We start from the raw sequence: 18,999 nt of genomic DNA, 5'->3' as shown, positions 1-18,999 counted from the left end.
AAGGAAGTGGTTATCCCAGGACACAAAAGGAAGTGGTTACCCGAGGACACAAAAGAAGTGGTTACCGCAGGACCTAAAAAGAAGTGGTTACCCCAGGGCACAAAAAGGAAGTGGTTACCCAGGACACAAAAGGAAGTGGTTACCCAGGACACAAAAGGAAGTGGTTACCCCAGGACACAAAAGGAAGTGGTTACCCCAGGACACAAAAGGAAGTGGTTACCCCAAGACACAAAAGGAAGTGGTTACCCCAGGACACAAAAGGAAGTGGTTACCCCAGGACACAAAAGGAAGTGGTTACCCCAGGACACAAAAGGAAGTGGTTACCCAGGACACAAAAGGAAGTGGTTACCCAGGACACAAAAGGAAGTGGTTACCCCAGGACACAAAAGGAAGTGGTTACCCAGGACACAAAAGGAAGTGGTTACCCCAGGACACAAAAGGAAGTGGTTACCCAGGACACAAAAGGAAGTGGTTACCCCAAGACACAAAAGGAAGTGGTTACCCCAGGACACAAAAGGAAGAGGTTACCCCAGGACACAAAAGGAAGTGGTTACCCCATGACACAAAAGGAAGTGGTTACCCCAGGACACAAAAGGAAGTGGTTACCCCAGGACACAAAAGGAAGTGGTTACCCCAGGACACAAAAGGAAGTTGTTACCCCAGGACACAAAAGGAAGTGGTTACCCCAGGACACAAAAGGAAGTGGTTACCCCAGGACACAAAAGGAAGTGGTTACCCCAGGACACAAAAGGAAGTGGTTACCCCAGGACACAAAAGGAAGTGGTTACCCCAGGACACAAAAGGAAGTGGTTACCCCAGGACACAAACTTACTGACCCTTGTTCGGCCACGGCGCCACATCAAATATTACCGGGTTTACAGCCCCGTTGGTTGTACCCTTTGTTATTCTTTGCCACAGTCCCCTTTATTTTCTCCTCGTTAGGTATGTTTTATTGGCGCTGAGGAAGCGCCTTTAGCGATTGACTTCCAGCCAGTGTAACGCTAATTCCTGTCACAGGAATTCTGAGGATCTGAGATCATATAAGTGGGCGTGGCAGTTCCTGATTGGTTCGTGTTGGGGAACGCCTTCTCGCTGCCGACGTGACGTAAATTCGCGCACGCGCACTGGTGAAGCTTACTCGATCTTACTCGATCCCATATTACATGTACTTTCATTGCATACAAATTATACTTCCTCCTAGAAATTCCATGCCCGAACCTCAGCGCAATCCAAGAGGATTCACTTGTTATCTTGCGTATTATTCCTTCGTTCTATTTTTTGTTTGTTTTGTGCCTATCACACTGCTTCCCTGAATCCCCTCAACGTGCCATTTTGCCTGCCTACATTTTCTTTGTTTCTCCGGGTTTTTTCAGTGTGAACAACCTCAATGCAAACTTATCTGTGATGCGGAGTTTAAAGTTTTATGTCTGTTACTCCTGCTCCCACCTCTGATCAAAGTGTTCATGGTGTGAGGGTTGCCTGCGTGATGGAAGAATTAGCCGTACACAAAGTTTTGAACTGAATCGCGAATACAGTTGATCAATAATAATAAGAAGAGAACCCTAACCGCTAAGCCAACACCCTAACCGCTAAGCCAACACCCTAACCGCTAAGCCGGCACCCTAACCGCTAAGCCGGCACCCTAACCGCTAAGCCGGCTCCCTAACCGCTAAGCCGGCACCCTAACCGCTAAGCCGGCACCCTAACCGCTAAGCCGGCACCCTAACCGCTAAGCCGGCACCCTAACCGCTAAGCCGGCACCCTAACCGCTAAGCCGGCACCCTAACCGCTAAGCCGGCACCCTAACCGCTAAGCCGGCACCCTAACCGCTAAGCCGGCACCCTAACCGCTAATCCGGCACCCTAACCGCTAAGCCGGCACCCTAGCCGCTAAGCCGGCACCCTAACCGCTAAGCCGGAACCCTAACCGCTAAGCCGGCACCCTAACCGCTAAGCCGGCACCCTAACCGCTAAGCCAACACCTGGCTGCAATCGATCAATATTGGTAAATAAACCCTGGTTAATGAGCAGGTGGAAGTCAAAGTTTGCACGATTCTGAAAGGTCAAAGCAAGTTGTGCAACACGTTTAGTGAGATTGGTGTACCTTGTGAAACTGACTGCCTGTGTGGACGCAGATGAACTTGCCAAGTGTACCTGTACTGACGGTGGCATCTGGCATGTTTGATGTAGACTTCCGCATCATCGTCTCTTGCCGCAATGGCACGATCTACATGCTCAAAAGGTACACTGAACACCGGTTCATCGACGAGCTCCGAGCGACGAGGATTACAACCTGAAATAACGGGAGCATCGTAGTTACGGGAAACCTGTTTTCCTGTGCCAGGAATTCTACGGAAGCCAAAACTATTGTCGAATTGACTTCCCATGCAGTGGGGCTGGTTCGAGTAAACAAGAACATCGTAGTCGGCTGCATGGATGAAACCTTGGCCTGCTATACACACAGGGTACGTCATCATCTTCTTGGTTTGGTGCATGACGTGTGATGGCCAGGTCATGTGTGCTCTCTCCCTATACCATGACAAATTTTCTTCCTTTTCACAGTTTGTCTGGTTTTTGTTGTTTCGAATGTGCAGGGCAAGAAGCAGTGGGTTCTCCAGCTGTCGGCTGCTGTAGTCGCCATGAATCTTTTGGACCACAAGGCAAGGGGCTTTCAGGCGGTGATTGTGGCTTTGGCCAATAGTGAGGTCCAGGTCTATCAAGACAATGTTCTGGTGGATTCCATCCAAACCCAGGTTCGTTTTGTTTTGTTTTCGTGGTTGTCCGTCCGGCTGTCTGTCCGTCCGGCTGTCTGTCCGTCCGTGATGGGCTTTCTTTACCGCACTAACTTTAGAATGGCTGAAGGGATTTAAATCAAACTTAGAAAGATCAAGTATGAACTATGATGTAAAGATGAACCGATTTGATTTTGGGGGCAAAAGGTCAAAGGTCAGATTTGTTGTGGGTTTTCGTTACTGCGATAACTGAAGAACGGCTGAAGGGAACCAACTCAAATTTAATGCAAGTATGTATAATGATGTAAAGATAAACAGATTCGTTTATGGGGTCAAGAGGTCAAAGGTCAGAGGTCCCGTTTGGTAAAAATTCTGTTACTGCGCTAACTTGTGAACCAGTAATGGGATTTTGACCAAACTTGGTATAAGTACATATTATCCTGCAAAGACGAATTGATTCGGTTTCAGCATCAAAGGTCAGAGGTGAAAGTGTGATACTTGAGAACAGTTGAAGGGATTTAAATCAAACTTTCTACAAGTATGTAAACTTTCTACAAACTTGCGCCTGCGTTTGCCGCTGCGTTTGCCGCTTTGCCTCCTCGACCTTGGCCTCGTACTCGTCCCTTCGCTCCTGCCTGGCATGGCTCTGAAGTACTCCGCCGCAAGGCTTCTTCTGCTCAATACCCGCTCCACCCCATCATGCATCTCTGCCATCAAATCAAATGGACTCCTCCGACGACCCAGGTACATTCACCGTGGCTCCGGTCGCAAGTTTGTTTATTTGCAATCAGGTCACTCCATCCCCGTCCTCTGGTCGGCTCAGCGCACTCTCACTCTTCGTCCCAGCGCACCTGGTCACAGCAACCCACACGATCGCACCTCTTGCCTACGAACCCTGGCTAAATCACCTGAATTCATCCCTGCTGTTCAAAACAACATCAAGCTCACCCTGTTCAACACCCGGTCCCTCAACAATAAATGCCTCATCCTGAACGAATACATCCTGGATAACAAACTGGACTTTCTCTGTCTCACCGAAACCTGGCAACAACCTCTGGACTACTACACACTCAACCTCACCACACCCAATGGATATTCCTACGTCAATAAACCACGCTCGGAGGGCCGAGGTGGTGGAATTGCCGTTATCCACCGTCAAGACATCAAGACCAACCTCATCTCCATCTCATCTGCTCCATCATTTGAACACCTGGCTTTAAAACTCTCTGGTCACACGCAGTCAGTCATGGCTGTCGTCTACCGCCCTCCCAAACCACACCCATCATTCCTATCTGACTTCTCCTACTTTCTGACCCAGCTATGTTCCCTCTCCCCCTCAATCCTCCTCCTTGGTGATTTCAATATCCACATGGACTCCACTGACTCCACAATAACCACTGACTTCACTGATTTACTCACCTGCTTTAACCTCACTCAACATGTCGACTTTCCTACCCATATCCGTGGTCACATTTTGGACCTTGTCTGCTCCACTGGATTAAATTTGCACCATCTCTATGGCTCTGACCTCACCCTCTCTGACCACTTAGCCATCACTCTGACCATCAACATCCCCGCCCCAACACCAAGGCATTATCGCACAATCAACTTCCGTAAGCTAAACGCTCTTTCACCTACCTCATTCTCATCCACCCTCTCTGAAAAAATGTCCACTTCTCCCTTCATTGACCTCCACACCCCTTCCGACCTCACTGACTACTACAACCACACTCTCTCCTCCTGCCTTGACCAGCTTGCGCCTGTAAAAACCAAAACAGTTTCTTTCACCCATTCTGCTCCCTGGTTTACCCCTGAACTCCACCTGATGAAAACTCGTGCTCGCCAACTTGAAAGACTCCGCAATAAAACGGGTCTCACAGTTCACTCCCAAGCCTACAAGGACCACATACAACACTACAAAGATGCCCTCTCCCGCGCCCGCTCTGCCTACTACTCTCAAATTATCCACTCTGGCTCCGGAAACCCAAAAGCACTCTTCTCGACAATAAACAAACTCCTCCGCCCCCTGAACACCACCACCCAGTCATTCACAGTAGACAACTGCATCTCCTTCCTCTCTTTCTTCCAACGCAAAATTGACAACATCTACAACAGCTTGACCACCGCCGCACCCGCTCCCCCTCCAACCACCTGCCCCCCTTGTCCTGCCATCCCCTGTCTCGGTTCTCCCCAATCTCTCCTACTGACCTCTCTGAACTCCTCATAGGAATGAAAACTGCCACCTGCACTCTTGACCCCATCCCCTCCAGCTTTGTCAAAGCCTCCCTCCCTGCTCTCTCTCCACTTATCATTGCAACAATAAACTCCTCCCTGTCTACAGGCATCGTCCCACCTTCCCTCAAAATTGCTGCTGTTACCCCCATTCTAAAAAAACCTGGTCTAAACCCTGACACCCTAAACAACTTCAGACCCATCTCCAACCTACCCTTTCTGTCAAAAGTTTTGGAACGCGCTGTAGCCACTCAACTCAAACATCATCTCTCTGCCAATAACTTGTATGAAACATTCCAATCCGGATTCCGCTCCAACCACAGTACTGAAACTGCTCTCCTCAAAATCACCAACGACCTTCTCCTCTCCTCTGACGCTGGCAACCTCAACATTCTCGTCCTCCTCGACCTCAGCGCTGCCTTTGACACCATCAATCACACTATCCTCCTCACCCGACTTGAATCCACCTTTAACGTCACCGGCACTGCCCTCTCTTGGATTAAATCATATCTCTCTGACAGATGCCAGTTCATCTCCATCAATAACTGCAAATCCCCCACTGCTCCCCTCCCCCAAGGTGTCCCCCAAGGTTCAGTTCTTGGCCCCCTCCTCTTCATCCTTTACCTGTCCCCGCTCGGTCACTTAATCCGCCGTCATGGTCTCCAATTCCACTGCTTCGCCGATGACATCCAGCTTTTCATCTCCACCAAGTCCGTCTCCACCGACACCCACTCTATCCTGACAAACTGCATCACTGAAATAAAATCCTGGCTTCAAATCAACTTCCTCAAGCTTAACTGTGATAAATCTGAAATAATCATCATTGGCCCAAAAACGCTCACAAAATCCACCCATAACTTTGCCCTCAACATCGACGGTATCCCAGTATCCACCTCCCCTCACATCCGGAATCTTGGCGTCATCTTTGACCAAACCCTTTCCTTCGACAAATACACTAAACAGATCACAAAGTCAGCCTTCTTTCACCTGAAAAACATTGCCCGTCTCCGCTCATCCCTCTCCTCCACGGCTGCAGAAACCCTCATCCACGCCTTCATCACCTCCCGTCTGGACTACTGCAATAGCCTCCTCTATGGTTCACCCTCAAAAATCACCAATAAACTCCAATACATTCAGAACTCCGCTGCCCGTCTACTCACTCATTCCCGGACCCGTGACCACATCACCCCCGTCCTTTACAAGCTTCACTGGCTCCCCATCCCCCAGAGAATCCAGTACAAAATCCTCCTCTTGACCTACAAAGCCCTCCATAACCTGGCCCCATCCTACCTGGCTGACCTCCTCTCCAGACACACTCCCACCCGCAACCTCCGCTCTGCTGGTACCAACCTCCTGACCCCCTCCATCCGGACCAAATTCAGATCCTGGGGGGACAGGGCCTTCTCCATCGCTGCTCCCACCCTCTGGAACTCACTACCTCACACCATCAGAGACTCCTCCTCACTCACCACATTCAAAACATCACTAAAGACCCACCTGTTCAACGCTGCATTCAACATTCAACCCACAGCATTTAACCCCTGACTATCTCTTCTCCTTCTCCCTCCTTTTGCTTTAAATATTTCCCTATTGATTCTTGTCTTGTCTTTTTGATTCTTGTCTTATATATATGCCGTATATCGCTGCTGTTTGTTTTCTTGATTCTTGTCTTTTTGCAATTGTTGTTTTCATGTATTGTTATGCATTATGTTTTCCACTCTGTCAAAGCGCCTTTGGGCTTCTGGAAAAGCGCTATACAAAATAAATGAATTATTATTATTATTATTATTATGTGTAATGATGTAATAATGTGGGCGGAGGCATATCGGTCGAGGTTGCGACGTCTAAGAGTGCTGTTCTAGTTATATATGCATAAGGGTCACTGGACAAATTTGGATGCAGCATTGTGATGGTCAATTTGTGATATCAACCTCAATGCCTTTTTGCCACAACTCTTCTTTTTTTTTTTAAATCTCTCCCCCACCCCCTATGTGTGGTGTTTTTACATTTGAGGATCCTAACCGTTTATTAAAAATACATTTTGACAGGTCAGGAGACAACGATGGTTCACGAGCGAGCGGTATTCAATGACAAAGGTCAAAACCGACATTGAAAATATATAAATAGGAATGTATTATCTATTATGAGACTAGTTAGTGACAGAATACCGAAAATTCGGTTCGATTGACAACTTTGAAAATTTGACCTTTGTGACCTTGAAATGTCAAAACGAAGGTTACTGACCTTGAAATGAGATAGAAAATAATGTATAATCAGTTATGAGGTTAGTTAGCTACACAATACCAAAAATTCGGTTCGATTCCGACAACTTTGAAAATTTGACCTTTGTGACCTTGACATGTCAAAACGAAGGTTACTGACCTAGAAATGATAGAAAATAATGTATAATCAGTTATGAGGTTAGTTAGCTACACAATACCGAAAATTCGGTTGGATTCCGACAACTTTGAAAATTTGACCTTTGTGACCTTCAAAGGTCGAAGGTCTAAGATTCTGAAATTTGTTGGAAAACTTGTATTTCATGATGTATGTGATAATATAAGATCATGTACGACATTTCACCCTATCAGGAAGCGAACAATGTAATAAAACCATCAAAAATCGACTTTTCTAAATTTCGTGACCTTGTGACCTTGACCTTGGGACGAAAATGAAAAATCGAGGTCTGGCTAGACACGTGACATTGGCCTAACCAAATACCGAAACCCCCTGTCAGATTCCACCAAACCCCTCGGAGAAGATGTCGCTTGAACTCGATTACCCCCTAAAAAGACATCTTTTTCGGGCGTCGCTCCGCCCACAATGGGCGCAATACGCCCACTCTAGGCAGGACACAACTAGATCATGATATCAACTTCCCACCCAAGTTTCATGAAGATCGGATGATATCATCGGGTAGTTATGCTGCGGACAGACAGACACACACACACACACACCCATGACGAATATAGTGGTCACTCTGATAACTCGTGAACCAAAAATCTCGATAGCTTTTGCCAACATTTATACCTTTATCAGGCAGTAGTTGTTGATTAGCCCCGGTCAGTTCTGCTCGAACAGGACCGCACACGAAGATAGCCGATCGATCTCCAAGGAGCAACCCCAAGATCCCTCACATCCAAGATGTTGTCAGGCAATAATTATTTCTGATGGTGGGGATCCAATTACTCCTGCCTGCTCATTTTAAAATCTGTCGTGTTGTTCCCACAGGACGTTGTCACTGGCATATGTTTTGGAACATTTGGCCGTGAAGAGAACACATTGATCATGACTACAAAGGGTGAGGTTCATTCATTAAAGGGAGAATGCAGCACTTGGTCCATTACGTCAGGTTCATTGTGACTCTCTTGTCATGATGACTTGTTTTATACATACACTTCATTTTCCTTTAATGCAGGATATGCATGCAGCTAGCAGTACAACAGTCAGTGTAGGGGGTATATCACTATATATCATTAGCTTGGCTGGTTCCTTCCTCATCCCATCACGCCACCAACGAAAATGCTTTTTTTCATCGTCTTCTTTTCTTATTCAGGAAGTTGCACAACTTATTCAATATGGATAAAACGTTGCCTGTGGTATGAGAAAGAGCTTCAGATTTGGGCTGCATCGATTTGTTTCTACACTTATGCCAGCTTTAGGCATGTCACAACAAGAATGATCGCACTGTGGTCACAACCTGCGACAAAATCCTGTAACGGGCCAATTGGGAAATGTACATTTCATGCGCTATTAAAATATTAATTTGACACCTCTCATCGATGTCACTCTCCGCCATGGTTATCTCAGAACAAGCCGATTCATCACGCTAAAGCGCGGCGTTACGCGCGCTGCTTGCGAGCAAGGAGGAAGCGGACAAGCGGTAACTTATAAGCGTCTTTATTTCAGGAGCTCACTGTAACACTAGCGCGCTCCGGGCTGCGGGCCCCGTGTATATCCTCAGGCCACGCCTACCCCTCGGGCGTGGCCGCCGCTCACTTGGTGAGCGGAATGATGTCACCACGCCAGTGGGCTTTCGTGTCCGCCACACGCGCCCCCCCAGAATTCCCACGCACCTGGAGGGCCAGTTTGCGGGGCAGACGGATGACCCGGCCGAAGCGCCCCCTGGCGATCGGCGGTATCCGGGGTGCAGGGATGCCAGGTGGGATGCCCTGGCTGCCCCTGGGATGGGTGCAGGACCGGGGGGCGGCGTGGCGGCGGGGCTGGGCGGTGCCGGGGGTCCGCCCGCAGGGGGGCGGCCCCGACGCGGGGGCCGAGCCACCGGCGGTGGGTGGTCCACGTCGAGGTGGGCCGGCTTGAGGCGGTCTACAGAAACGCGGTCAGGAGTACCGCCGATGTCCAGGGTGAAGTGCTTCGCCCCGGTCTCCAGCACGCGGAAAGGCCCGTCGTACGGGGGCCGCAGTGGTGTCCGGTGGGCATCGTGGCGGACGAAGACGTACTCCGCCGTGCGAAGCTCCGGGGCGACGTGCGTCGGTGGGTGCCCGTGGCATGCCGTTGGCACCGGGGCGAACCTCTGGGCGGTCTCTTGCAGAGCGGAGCGCTGCTGTGCCGTGGACCATGGTGCCGTGGAGTCGGGTAGGAACTCACCCGGCACCCGCAGCGGTTGCCCGAAGACCAACTCCGCCGCGGATGCGCGCAGGTCCTCCTTGGGCGCCGTCTGGAGGCCCAGCAGGACCCAGGGGAGCCTGTCGACCCAGCCGCCGTCGCGGAGGGTGGCCCGGAGCGCGGCCTTCAATGAGCAGTGAAATCGCTCACACAGGCCGTTAGCCTGGGGGTGGTAGGCCGTGGTTCGGTGCAGCCGGACCCCGAACCCCTGCGCGACCGCCCCCCCAGAGCTCCGAGGTGAACTGGGGGCTGCGGTCGGATGAGATGTCTGAGGGGGCGCCGAACCGGGCGACCCAGGTGGCGATGAAAGCCTGCGCGACGTCCGCCGCCGTCGTCGACACCAAGGGCACGGCCTCCGGCCACCGGGTGGTGCGGTCCACCATGGTGAGGACGTGGGTGAAACCCCGCGAGGGGGGCAGAGGTCCCACCAGGTCCACGTGGACGTGGTCAAACCGGCGTTCCGGCACCGTGAACGGGGCCAACGGGGCCTGGATGTGCCGGTGCACCTTGGCGCGCTGGCACGCGAGGCACGTCCTGGCCCAGCCGCGGACGGCCTTCCGGAGGCCATGCCAGACGAACTTGTCGGCGATCAACCTTTGGGAGGCCCTCGCGCCCGGGTGGGACAGGCCGTGGATGGCGTCAAACACCTAGCGCTGCCAGCCTGCGGGCACGATGGGGCGAGGCTGCCCGAGGGAGACGTCGCACAAGAGGGCCGCGCCCGCGCCGTCGAACGGCACCTCGGTGACGCGGAGGCCCGTGACGGCGGTCCGCAAGGCCTGGACGTCGGGGTCAGCGGCCTGGTCCGCTGCCATCCGGGCATAGTCGATGCCGAGGTGGACTGCGTGGGTGACGGCCCGGGAAAGGCAATCCGCCACCGCGTTGTCCTTCCCCGCGACGTGCCGGATGTCCGTCGTGTACTCGGACACGGCCGAGAGGTGACGCTGCTGCTGGGCCGACCACGGCTCGGTGACCTTGCCCATCGCGAAGATCAGCGGCTTGTGGTCGACGAAGGCCGTGAACGCACGGCCCTCGAGCAGATGGCGGAGGTGCCTGACCGCCAAGTGAAGCCCGAGCAACTCGCGGTCGAAGGTACTGTAACGGCGTTCGGGCGGGCGAAGCTGCCGGCTAAAGAACGCCAGCGGTTGCCAAGCTCCACGCACCCATTGCTCGTGCACCGCACCCACCGCGTAGTCCGAGGCGTCGGTGGTGAGGGCGATCGGTGCATCGGGCGCCGGGTGCGCGAGCATGGTGGCGTTAGCCAAGGCGAGCTTCGCACCCGTGAACGCCGTGTCCATCTGCTCTGTCCAGGTAACGTCGCCTTTGCCCGGCTTACCTCGGAGAGCTTCGTGCAGGGGGCGCAGGAGCTGGGCGATACGGGGCAGGAACCGATGGTAAAAGTTCACCATGCCCAGGAACTCCTGCAGCCCTCTGATCGTGCGGGGGCGCGGAAACCCCTTCACCGCCTCCACCTTGGCCGGCAGGGGGACGGCTCCGTGCCTGGTGACACGGTGCCCCAGAAAATCGATTACGGCGATGCCGAACCGGCACTTTGCGGGGTTCACAATCAGGCCATGCTGGCCCAGGCGTTCGAAGAGCGTGCGGAGGTGGCGTAGGTGCTCTTCGCGGGACGCGCTGGCGACGAGGATATCGTCCAGGTAGACGTTGACAAAATCCAAGTCACGCAGGACGCTGTCCATCAGTCGCTGGAACGCCTGAGCCGCATTCTTCAGACCGAAGGGCATCCGCAGGAACTCGAAGAGTCCGAATGGCGTGATGACCGCCATCTTCGGGACGTCCTCCGGCCTGACGGGGACCTGATGGTAGCCGCGTATGAGGTCCACCTTTGAGAAGAAGGACATGCCTGCCAAACGGGCGGAAAATACCTGAATGTGGGGGACGGGGTAGCGGTCGGGAGTGCTGGCGTCATTGAGACGGCGATAGTCCCCGCACGGTCGCCATCCCCCGCCGGGCTTCGGCACGATGTGCAGCGGTGACGCCCAAGCACTCTCCGAGCGCCGAACGATGCCGAGTCGCTCCAGGGTAGCGAACTCCGCTTTTGCCACCGCCAGCTTCGTCGGCTCGAGGCGGCGTGCCCGGGCGTAGACCGGTGGCCCGACGGTGGGGATGTGATGGGCCACCCCGTGCTTGACGGCCCCCCGCCGAGAAGGTGGGCCGCGTGAGGGCCGGGAAGCCGGCGCGGAGGCGGGTGAATGCGTCCGCTGCCGGAAGCGTACAGATCAACGTGGCCGGAACCGAACCGTTCGGCAAGCCGCTTGGCAAGCCGCTCGGCGAGCCGCTCGTTGAGCTGCTCGACGAGCTGGGCAGCGCACAAGCGAGCGAGCTGAACGTCTCGGCCTGGACAAGACGTCTGCGCTTTGCGTCGACCAGGAGCCCATTAGCGCACAGGAAGTCCACGCCAAGCAGTGCCATGGGCACGTCGGCGGTGACGAACGTCCATCGGAAAACCTGCCCTCCGAACCGCAGAGAGAGGCAGCGTTTTCCGTACGTACGGATGGGCGTCCCGTTCGCGGCAAGCAGCGCAGGGCCCCCGCCCGCGACGTGCTTGTCTGACGTACCGGCGGGAACGACACTCACCTGCGCTCCCGTGTCGCACAGGTAACGGCGCCCGGATAAGGTGTCCGTTATGAACAGCAGGCTGCTCGAACGGCCGGCGCTCATCGCCACTATTGAGCGCCGGCCCGGGCGTTTCCCGACCTGTTGAAGGAGCATGGCGGATGACACTGCCGAGCCTCGTGGCCGAACTTGGCGTGGAACCAGCACCAGGTGGTGGAGCTGGAGGAGCGTGGCTGGCTCCGCCAGGCCGGTGGAGTTGGCGGGTTTCCCCGCGGTGGCGGTTTTCGCCGCGGCGGTGGGCGGGGCGTGGCGGCGGTCACGAGGTGCGTATCAGCATGCTGCGTATGCTGTGTAAGCTGATGCTGTGGATCAGCATCATCAGCAGCATCAGCCTCGAGGTCCGTGACGGCCGCAAAGTAGCTGTCCGCCTCGGCTGCCAATGCTCGGGGTTCCGTTAGCACGGTCCCAGCCAACGCGAGGCGAACCTGCGCTGGAAGTTGGCGACGGAAAAGCGCCCGGAATAGAGAACCGGGGGCTTCGTCGCCCAACAGTGACAGCATATGGTCCATTCGGACCGACGGGCGCGTGTCGCCGAGCTCGGGGAGATCCAGGAGGCGGTCGGCCCGTGCGTCGTCCGTGAGGCCGAACGTGGCTAGGAGTAGCCGCTTGAGTGCCTCGTACTTGTGGCCGTCCGGTGGGTGGCGAAGGACGGACACAACTCGAGCGGCCGTGCCGGGCCCGAGGGAGGCGACGACGTGGCAGTAGCGCGTGTCGTCGCCGGTGAGGCGCCGAAGCTGAAATTGGGCTTCGGCTTGGACGAACCAGACTTCGGCCTGGGCCTCCCAAAATTCGGGAAGTTTGATGAAGTTGGCCATGGCAATGGCGTCGTGTGTGGAAGGATCGCTCCGGCAGATCCAACGTCGAGGGTCACCAGTAAAGCGCAGCGTTACGCGCGCTGCTTGCGAGCAAGGAGGAAGCGGACAAGCGGTAACTTATAAGCGTCTTTATTTCAGGAGCTCACTGAACACTAGCGCGCTCCGGGCTGCGCGCCCCGTGTATATCCTCAGGCCACGCCTATCCCTCGGGCGTGGCCGCCGCCCACTTGGTGCGCGGAATGATGTCACCACGCCAGTGGGCTTTCGTGTCCGCCACAACGCATTCACCAAGATGGCGGCCATATTATTTCATCTGGGTGCCATGGTAGGTCTCGAGCTTTGGACAGACAATTGTCCCGACAGAATGGAAGCTTTGCTAAACCTCCGGTATATATGTACGTACATAGCCAGTGCAGGACATCATTCTCAATAGCTTCAATCATTAAAAGGTTCTGGCCCTTCCCCTCGCCGAAGGTACTCTTTAAGATGGATGTGTCCCAACTGTGTGCAGACTAAATGCTTTTATTGCCGAGAATTTCACAACTACTCGTTGTTCCACCGCATGGTATTTCACTTGCTGCCATCGTGTTTTTTCAGCAGGGGCATTAAAGTAGGAAACACTTCATTATGGGGTATTAGTGAGCAACACTAAACAAATTCCCTCAAATATTATCCACATACTTCACTCTCTATTTTCAAAGCAAACATTTCCGAATAAATTCGAACCACCCTCATGTGAGCATACCGTGATTATTCAGCTCTCATCAGGGCATCTTCAGGTCCAGTGCAAAGGGTCAATACTCATCTATGCATACACACACACACACACACAAACACACATCCGCATGCACACACACACACACACAGAAACACACACACACACACACACACCCGCATGCACGCACACACCCGCACACACACACACACGCGCACACCCGCATGCACACGCACACACAGAAACACACATCCGCATGCACACACACACACACACACACAGAAACACACATCCGCATGCACACACACACACACACAACACCGGCATGCACGCACACACAACACCAGCATGCACGCACACACACCCGCATGCACGCACACACACACACACCCGCATGCACGCACACACACACCCGCATGCACACACACGCGTTTCTTCATTCAAAACAGGTGTGCCGATTGAAAAGCATCCCTTAGACAATCCACCATAACAATATTTACCCGTCATCCGTGGTGTGCTGCAGGTGGTGGCTTGGTCATAAAGATTCTAAAGCGCACATCCGTGTTCGAGAAGGACAAAATGCACGTGCCTTCAGCCTGCCAGGTGTCTCGACTCAAAGTACCTAAGAAGACGAAGCTTTACGTCGACCAGATGCTTCGCGAGCAGGAGAATGCAACCGGTAAGGTTCTCCTGCCGCACACAGTTTATTAGGCCCCGTTGGACTTACTCCAAAACAGGGACTTGTGGATTGGGTCGCATTCGCCCTTCTGTGCATCTGCAATCATATGTTGGAGACGTACAGACCGATTTTGTGCATACTTGGCACAAAGGCAATATATGATGGTGTACAGATGCACATCATTTTGTTTCACGATGTGATCAAAGATGGCCGACTGGCGGCCATTTTAGTTGTAAAAAAAAACAAAAACCCGATGTTGAACTCGTCCTCAACCATTTCTCAGAAATGCATTTACTGATCTCGTTCAAACTCGGCACACAGATAATGAATGATGGGTTACATGTGCCTGTCATTTATTTTCGAGATCAGATCCATGATGGCCGACTGGCGGCCATTTTGTTACCCAAACGTGTCCCCCAACCATTTCTCGGACACACATGGACCAATTTTGTTCAAACTTGGTGCAAAGACAATACACTAGAGTATCCATATGCACAAAATGTTGTTTTGTCATCCGGCCAAAGATGGCCGACTGATGGCCTTTAAATCCGTAGAGCAAAAGTACTAAAACCACGGGGGCTATGACATTTTATGTAGAGTTTGTATATGTCGTATATAAAATGGTAGAGTGGTGCAGATAGGTAAACTGTACAACCCAAGCGAATGGCGCGAGGGTCAAATGGCACATGGAGCATTTTCAATACGAGCAACGGTACCCGCCCTACTGGCGGGGGCTTCAATTGTTAGGCCCAAATTAAAAGGTAAAATATCAGAAATTGAAGGCTTTTTTTATTTTAAACGATTTATATAAACATCCATTAAATCATATCACGCAAATCAAAATCTAAATGGTATTTGTAGAATTTCAATAAAAGCCACATTACTGTTCATATCGGTAAATATTATTCCATCGTTTTTGGAAAAACTGGAAAATTGGAAAAATCGGAAATTGGAAAAATCGGAAATTGGAAAAATTGGAAAATTGGAAAAACAATACAGCCTATTTTACTCCAGGGGGTCCCAGGATTACCAACCTAAATTTTTGTTGCGATCGGTTCAGCCGTTTTTGCGGTACCTGGGAACGGACGGACAAACATTTGGTGAATACCATGAAATGAATACCATGAAATACCGGTTGACCAAGTTTCTTTTTATTTTCCCCCAAAAATAATATTCATATAAAGATTCAGATTATAGTCTTGCTCACGACTTCAGTGGACTAACTTTCTGTTGCTTGTCCTCCGCACTGCGTACAGCAATGCACCGCATCTTCCAAAGCGATTTGTTCCGCTTGCGTCTGACTACGGCACGAGCATACGCAAGGGCCTTGGAGCAGAGCCTCGCCCCCGTGTCCAACAGTGTCTCACAAAGTCTGCAGCTGAATGCCACGGTATGGATCTCGGCCTTCACGTCCCAAGACAAAAAAGAGTGACACAGAGCACTCCACAAAATGAAGGATACCGGCTACATGTCGAAACCATTCCATTCGAGGTGCATGTGGAGTGCCAGTTGTATCAATCAATACTAGGGCAGAACTAGTGGGCTGTGCTGTCCCTACACTGCCACACACTAGGTAGTTTGCCCTTGCCTACAGTGGGGGTGGGATTAGTCTGTAATTTCCAGATTACTATAAGGCTTGAGCACAGTGGACCCAATAATCTCATATTTTACTCATTATGATAATTCCAGAGTTCAAACTTGCAATGAGACGTTTTGATTTCCAGGTGCAAGGAATGGGTCCCACGTTCAAACTTACTGTGCATCTCAAGAACACGTCTTCCAACTGTCCGTTATTTGACCTGTTTGTGGTGTTCTGCTATGACGAAAGGTTGTACAGTTTCCCAAAGGCTTTTTTCAAGGTGTGTACTTTACTCCATTCTCGTTTACCTTTTCCACGTCTGAGTGGGGTTGTTGTTCAAATGCAACTGCTACATACTTTGAAACTACTTACTGAAAAATTATGTATTTAGGTTTCTCCTTCCATAACGCTTATTCTTTCAAGCCAATGGTGACAAGGGAATGGGGGGGAACGACCCTTAATTTTTTTGTGGGAGGACAAAATGGCTTTTTGCCCTTACAACGCCACCTCCCTCCACCTCCTCCCCCACATCCCCCACCTCCTCCCCCTACCCCCCCCCCCCCACCTCCCTCCGCCTCCTCCCCCTACCCCCCCTCCCCACCTCCTCCTCCTCCTCCCACCCCCACACCCCCCAAAAAAGAGAGACACAGAGACGCAGCGAGAGAGAGAGAGAGAGAGGCAGCGAGAGAGAGAGAGAGAGAGGCAGCGAGAGAGAGAGAGAGAGAGGCAGCGAGAGAGAGAGAGAGAGAGAGGCAGCGAGAGAGAGAGAGAGAGAGAGGCAGCGAGAGAGAGAGAGAGAGAGGCAGCGAGAGAGAGAGAGAGGCAGCGAGAGAGAGAGAGAGGCAGCGAGAGAGAGAGAGAGGCAGCGAGAGAGAGAGAGAGGCAGCGAGAGAGAGAGAGAGAGGCAGCAAGAGAGAGAGACAGAGAGAGGCAGCGAGAGAGAGAGAGAGGCAGCAAGAGAGAGAGAGAGAGAGAGACTTTTTGACTTTTCTTCCCCTTTATTACAAGGAAAACAAGTTTTACATGGTGAAGGATGTTTGTACAGGCATCAAAAGAAATAACCAGGAAAGGAAGGGATAACAAAGAAGCAATACTTTAGATTTATAAATTGATTGTTAGAACACCACCAACCATACCACATAAGGATTGTTTCGCACACCACCGGTTTTTAAATAAAGCAGGATCTTGAGTTTCAAACTCAAAAAGAACACGCGATGTAACCAATGCTTTAAAAACAGTTAAAACGTCATCAGCTAAAACGTCAATGTTCTGCAGTTTACGTTTCCTCGATAAATAAATGGCAAGTTTTGCCTCAGAACACAGAAAGTTTGCTAAAAGACATTCATTTTTACATTGATACAAGACATTAAAACCAAATATGAAAACACAATGTGTAAAAGTCAAACCGAGCCCCCGGATCACACGTGACAGGATTTTAAAAAACGAGGCCAACCTTGAACATTCAATAAAAATGTGAAAAATGGTCTCTGGGGTGTCGCAAAAGGGGCACAATTCCGAGTTTTCAGGACATATACGGTGGGACAGGATGTTGCAAGGCAGGATGTTGTGCGCTAACCGCCATTGTAGATCACCCGAGCGCTTGACAGTAGGTTCTTTGTACATCACCTGCCAGTTTATTGTTGTGAAACGGTTAGCTTGAAGCAGCGCTCGCCAATGAGCTTGTGGCTCTGCAGGTTTGCCAGGAAAAAGAGTGAGAACACATAGATTGTACACTGAGGATTTCTCCATCTGGGTAAAGAGCCTAAAACTTTGAAATAAAATTAAAAGATTTGGGAAAGGACATTTGGATCGATGGAGGTCATCTTCTATGTCTGGGTCCCATTTTAACCCGGTTTGCTTAAAGGTCCGTAAAATCACAGAGAAAATTCTGCCAATGACTCTGATGGACCTCACACTGGTGGCCACGGCAATGTCAGCAGCTGGCTTCCATCTATGTACAAAGGGGTTCCTGAGGTGTTTTACTCTGGTAACACCGGCATCAATAAACTTTTGCATAAAAGATCTGTCACTACAGACCCCATCAAAGAAAGAATTTAGAAATATTGGTTCATTTAGGAACATCTGAAGGGAGTAAGCACTGGTGTCACGGCGAAAAGAAACAGCCTGCCACGCTTCCAGCATGCTTCGGTAAAACAACGGGACCGATGTCATATCCACGTGCTTCGCATCAAGAAGAAAAAGCTCGTCACCATAGCCAAGTTTCCCAGCTTGCCTAAGCAAGCAATGGGCAAAGGCTTTCCATGGGACGTCGGAGTATAGAAGCCTTCGTACTGAGAGGAGGCGAAAAGCCATCACTTTGCTCGTCACATCTATTAGCCCCTGTCCACCTTCTGCAATCGGCAGGCTTAGTATTCCTGGCCGGAGCCAGTGCTTTCCCCCCCAGAAAAAATCCACAAAAAAGCTTTGAAGTTTTTAAAGGATAAAACCTGGGGCCTGCAGTGCTTTGAAAACATGCCAGAGCATTGATGCCGCGAGATTATTAATGACCAGAGTACGACCCCGGAAGGAAAGCTGCCTCAATAGTCCCCTCCATTTTATCAACCGCTGCTCGGTTTTGGTAATCAGCGACTCCCAGTTTTTTAAAATAAAATCTTGAGTTCCAAGAAAGACACCGAGGTAGTGTATTCCTTCATTGGTCCATACAAGCTGCCCTGGTAGGGTTGGAGGGGGAGTTTCATTCTGTGGACCTAAGTAAAAAGCTTTGCTCTTTTCCCAATTAACTTTAGTCGAGCTTGCCAGGCTGAATTCCTCGACAGACTCAACCAGAGCGCGAACATCGTCATCGGAGTACACAATTGCGCAGAGGTCATCCGCATAAGCAATGGTCTTTATGGGATTTTCTAACGGCAGAGGATAAAACCCTTGTAGCCGTGTGCGTAAACGATGTAGTAAAGGTTCAATTGATAGGGAGTATAGAAGGCCAGACAGGGGGCACCCTTGACGAATACCCCTGGTAACAGGGAAAGG

General features: G+C 51.6%; 1 protein-coding gene across 1 annotated transcript in view; it reads left to right on the top strand.

The window, feature by feature from the left end:
• The window catches only part of BBS1 (Bardet-Biedl syndrome 1), a 67,974-nt gene that overhangs the window by 40,529 nt on the left and 8,446 nt on the right, over positions 1 to 18,999 (top strand). The window contains exons 9-15 of the mRNA XM_068128159.2: positions 2,135 to 2,241; positions 2,344 to 2,464; positions 2,594 to 2,752; positions 8,195 to 8,264; positions 14,277 to 14,432; positions 15,689 to 15,822; positions 16,157 to 16,291. Coding sequence (XP_067984260.2) covers positions 2,135 to 2,241; positions 2,344 to 2,464; positions 2,594 to 2,752; positions 8,195 to 8,264; positions 14,277 to 14,432; positions 15,689 to 15,822; positions 16,157 to 16,291 — 882 coding nt within the window. The remainder of the gene's footprint in view (positions 1 to 2,134; positions 2,242 to 2,343; positions 2,465 to 2,593; positions 2,753 to 8,194; positions 8,265 to 14,276; positions 14,433 to 15,688; positions 15,823 to 16,156; positions 16,292 to 18,999) is intronic.

Source organism: Myxine glutinosa, chromosome 9 (assembly GCF_964187855.1).
Source record: "Myxine glutinosa chromosome 9, kmMyxGlut1.1, whole genome shotgun sequence".
Taxonomy (NCBI): domain Eukaryota; kingdom Metazoa; phylum Chordata; class Myxini; order Myxiniformes; family Myxinidae; genus Myxine; species Myxine glutinosa.
The sequence above is the reverse complement of the archived record's forward strand: the minus strand, read 5'-3'. Positions and strand labels throughout refer to the sequence as shown.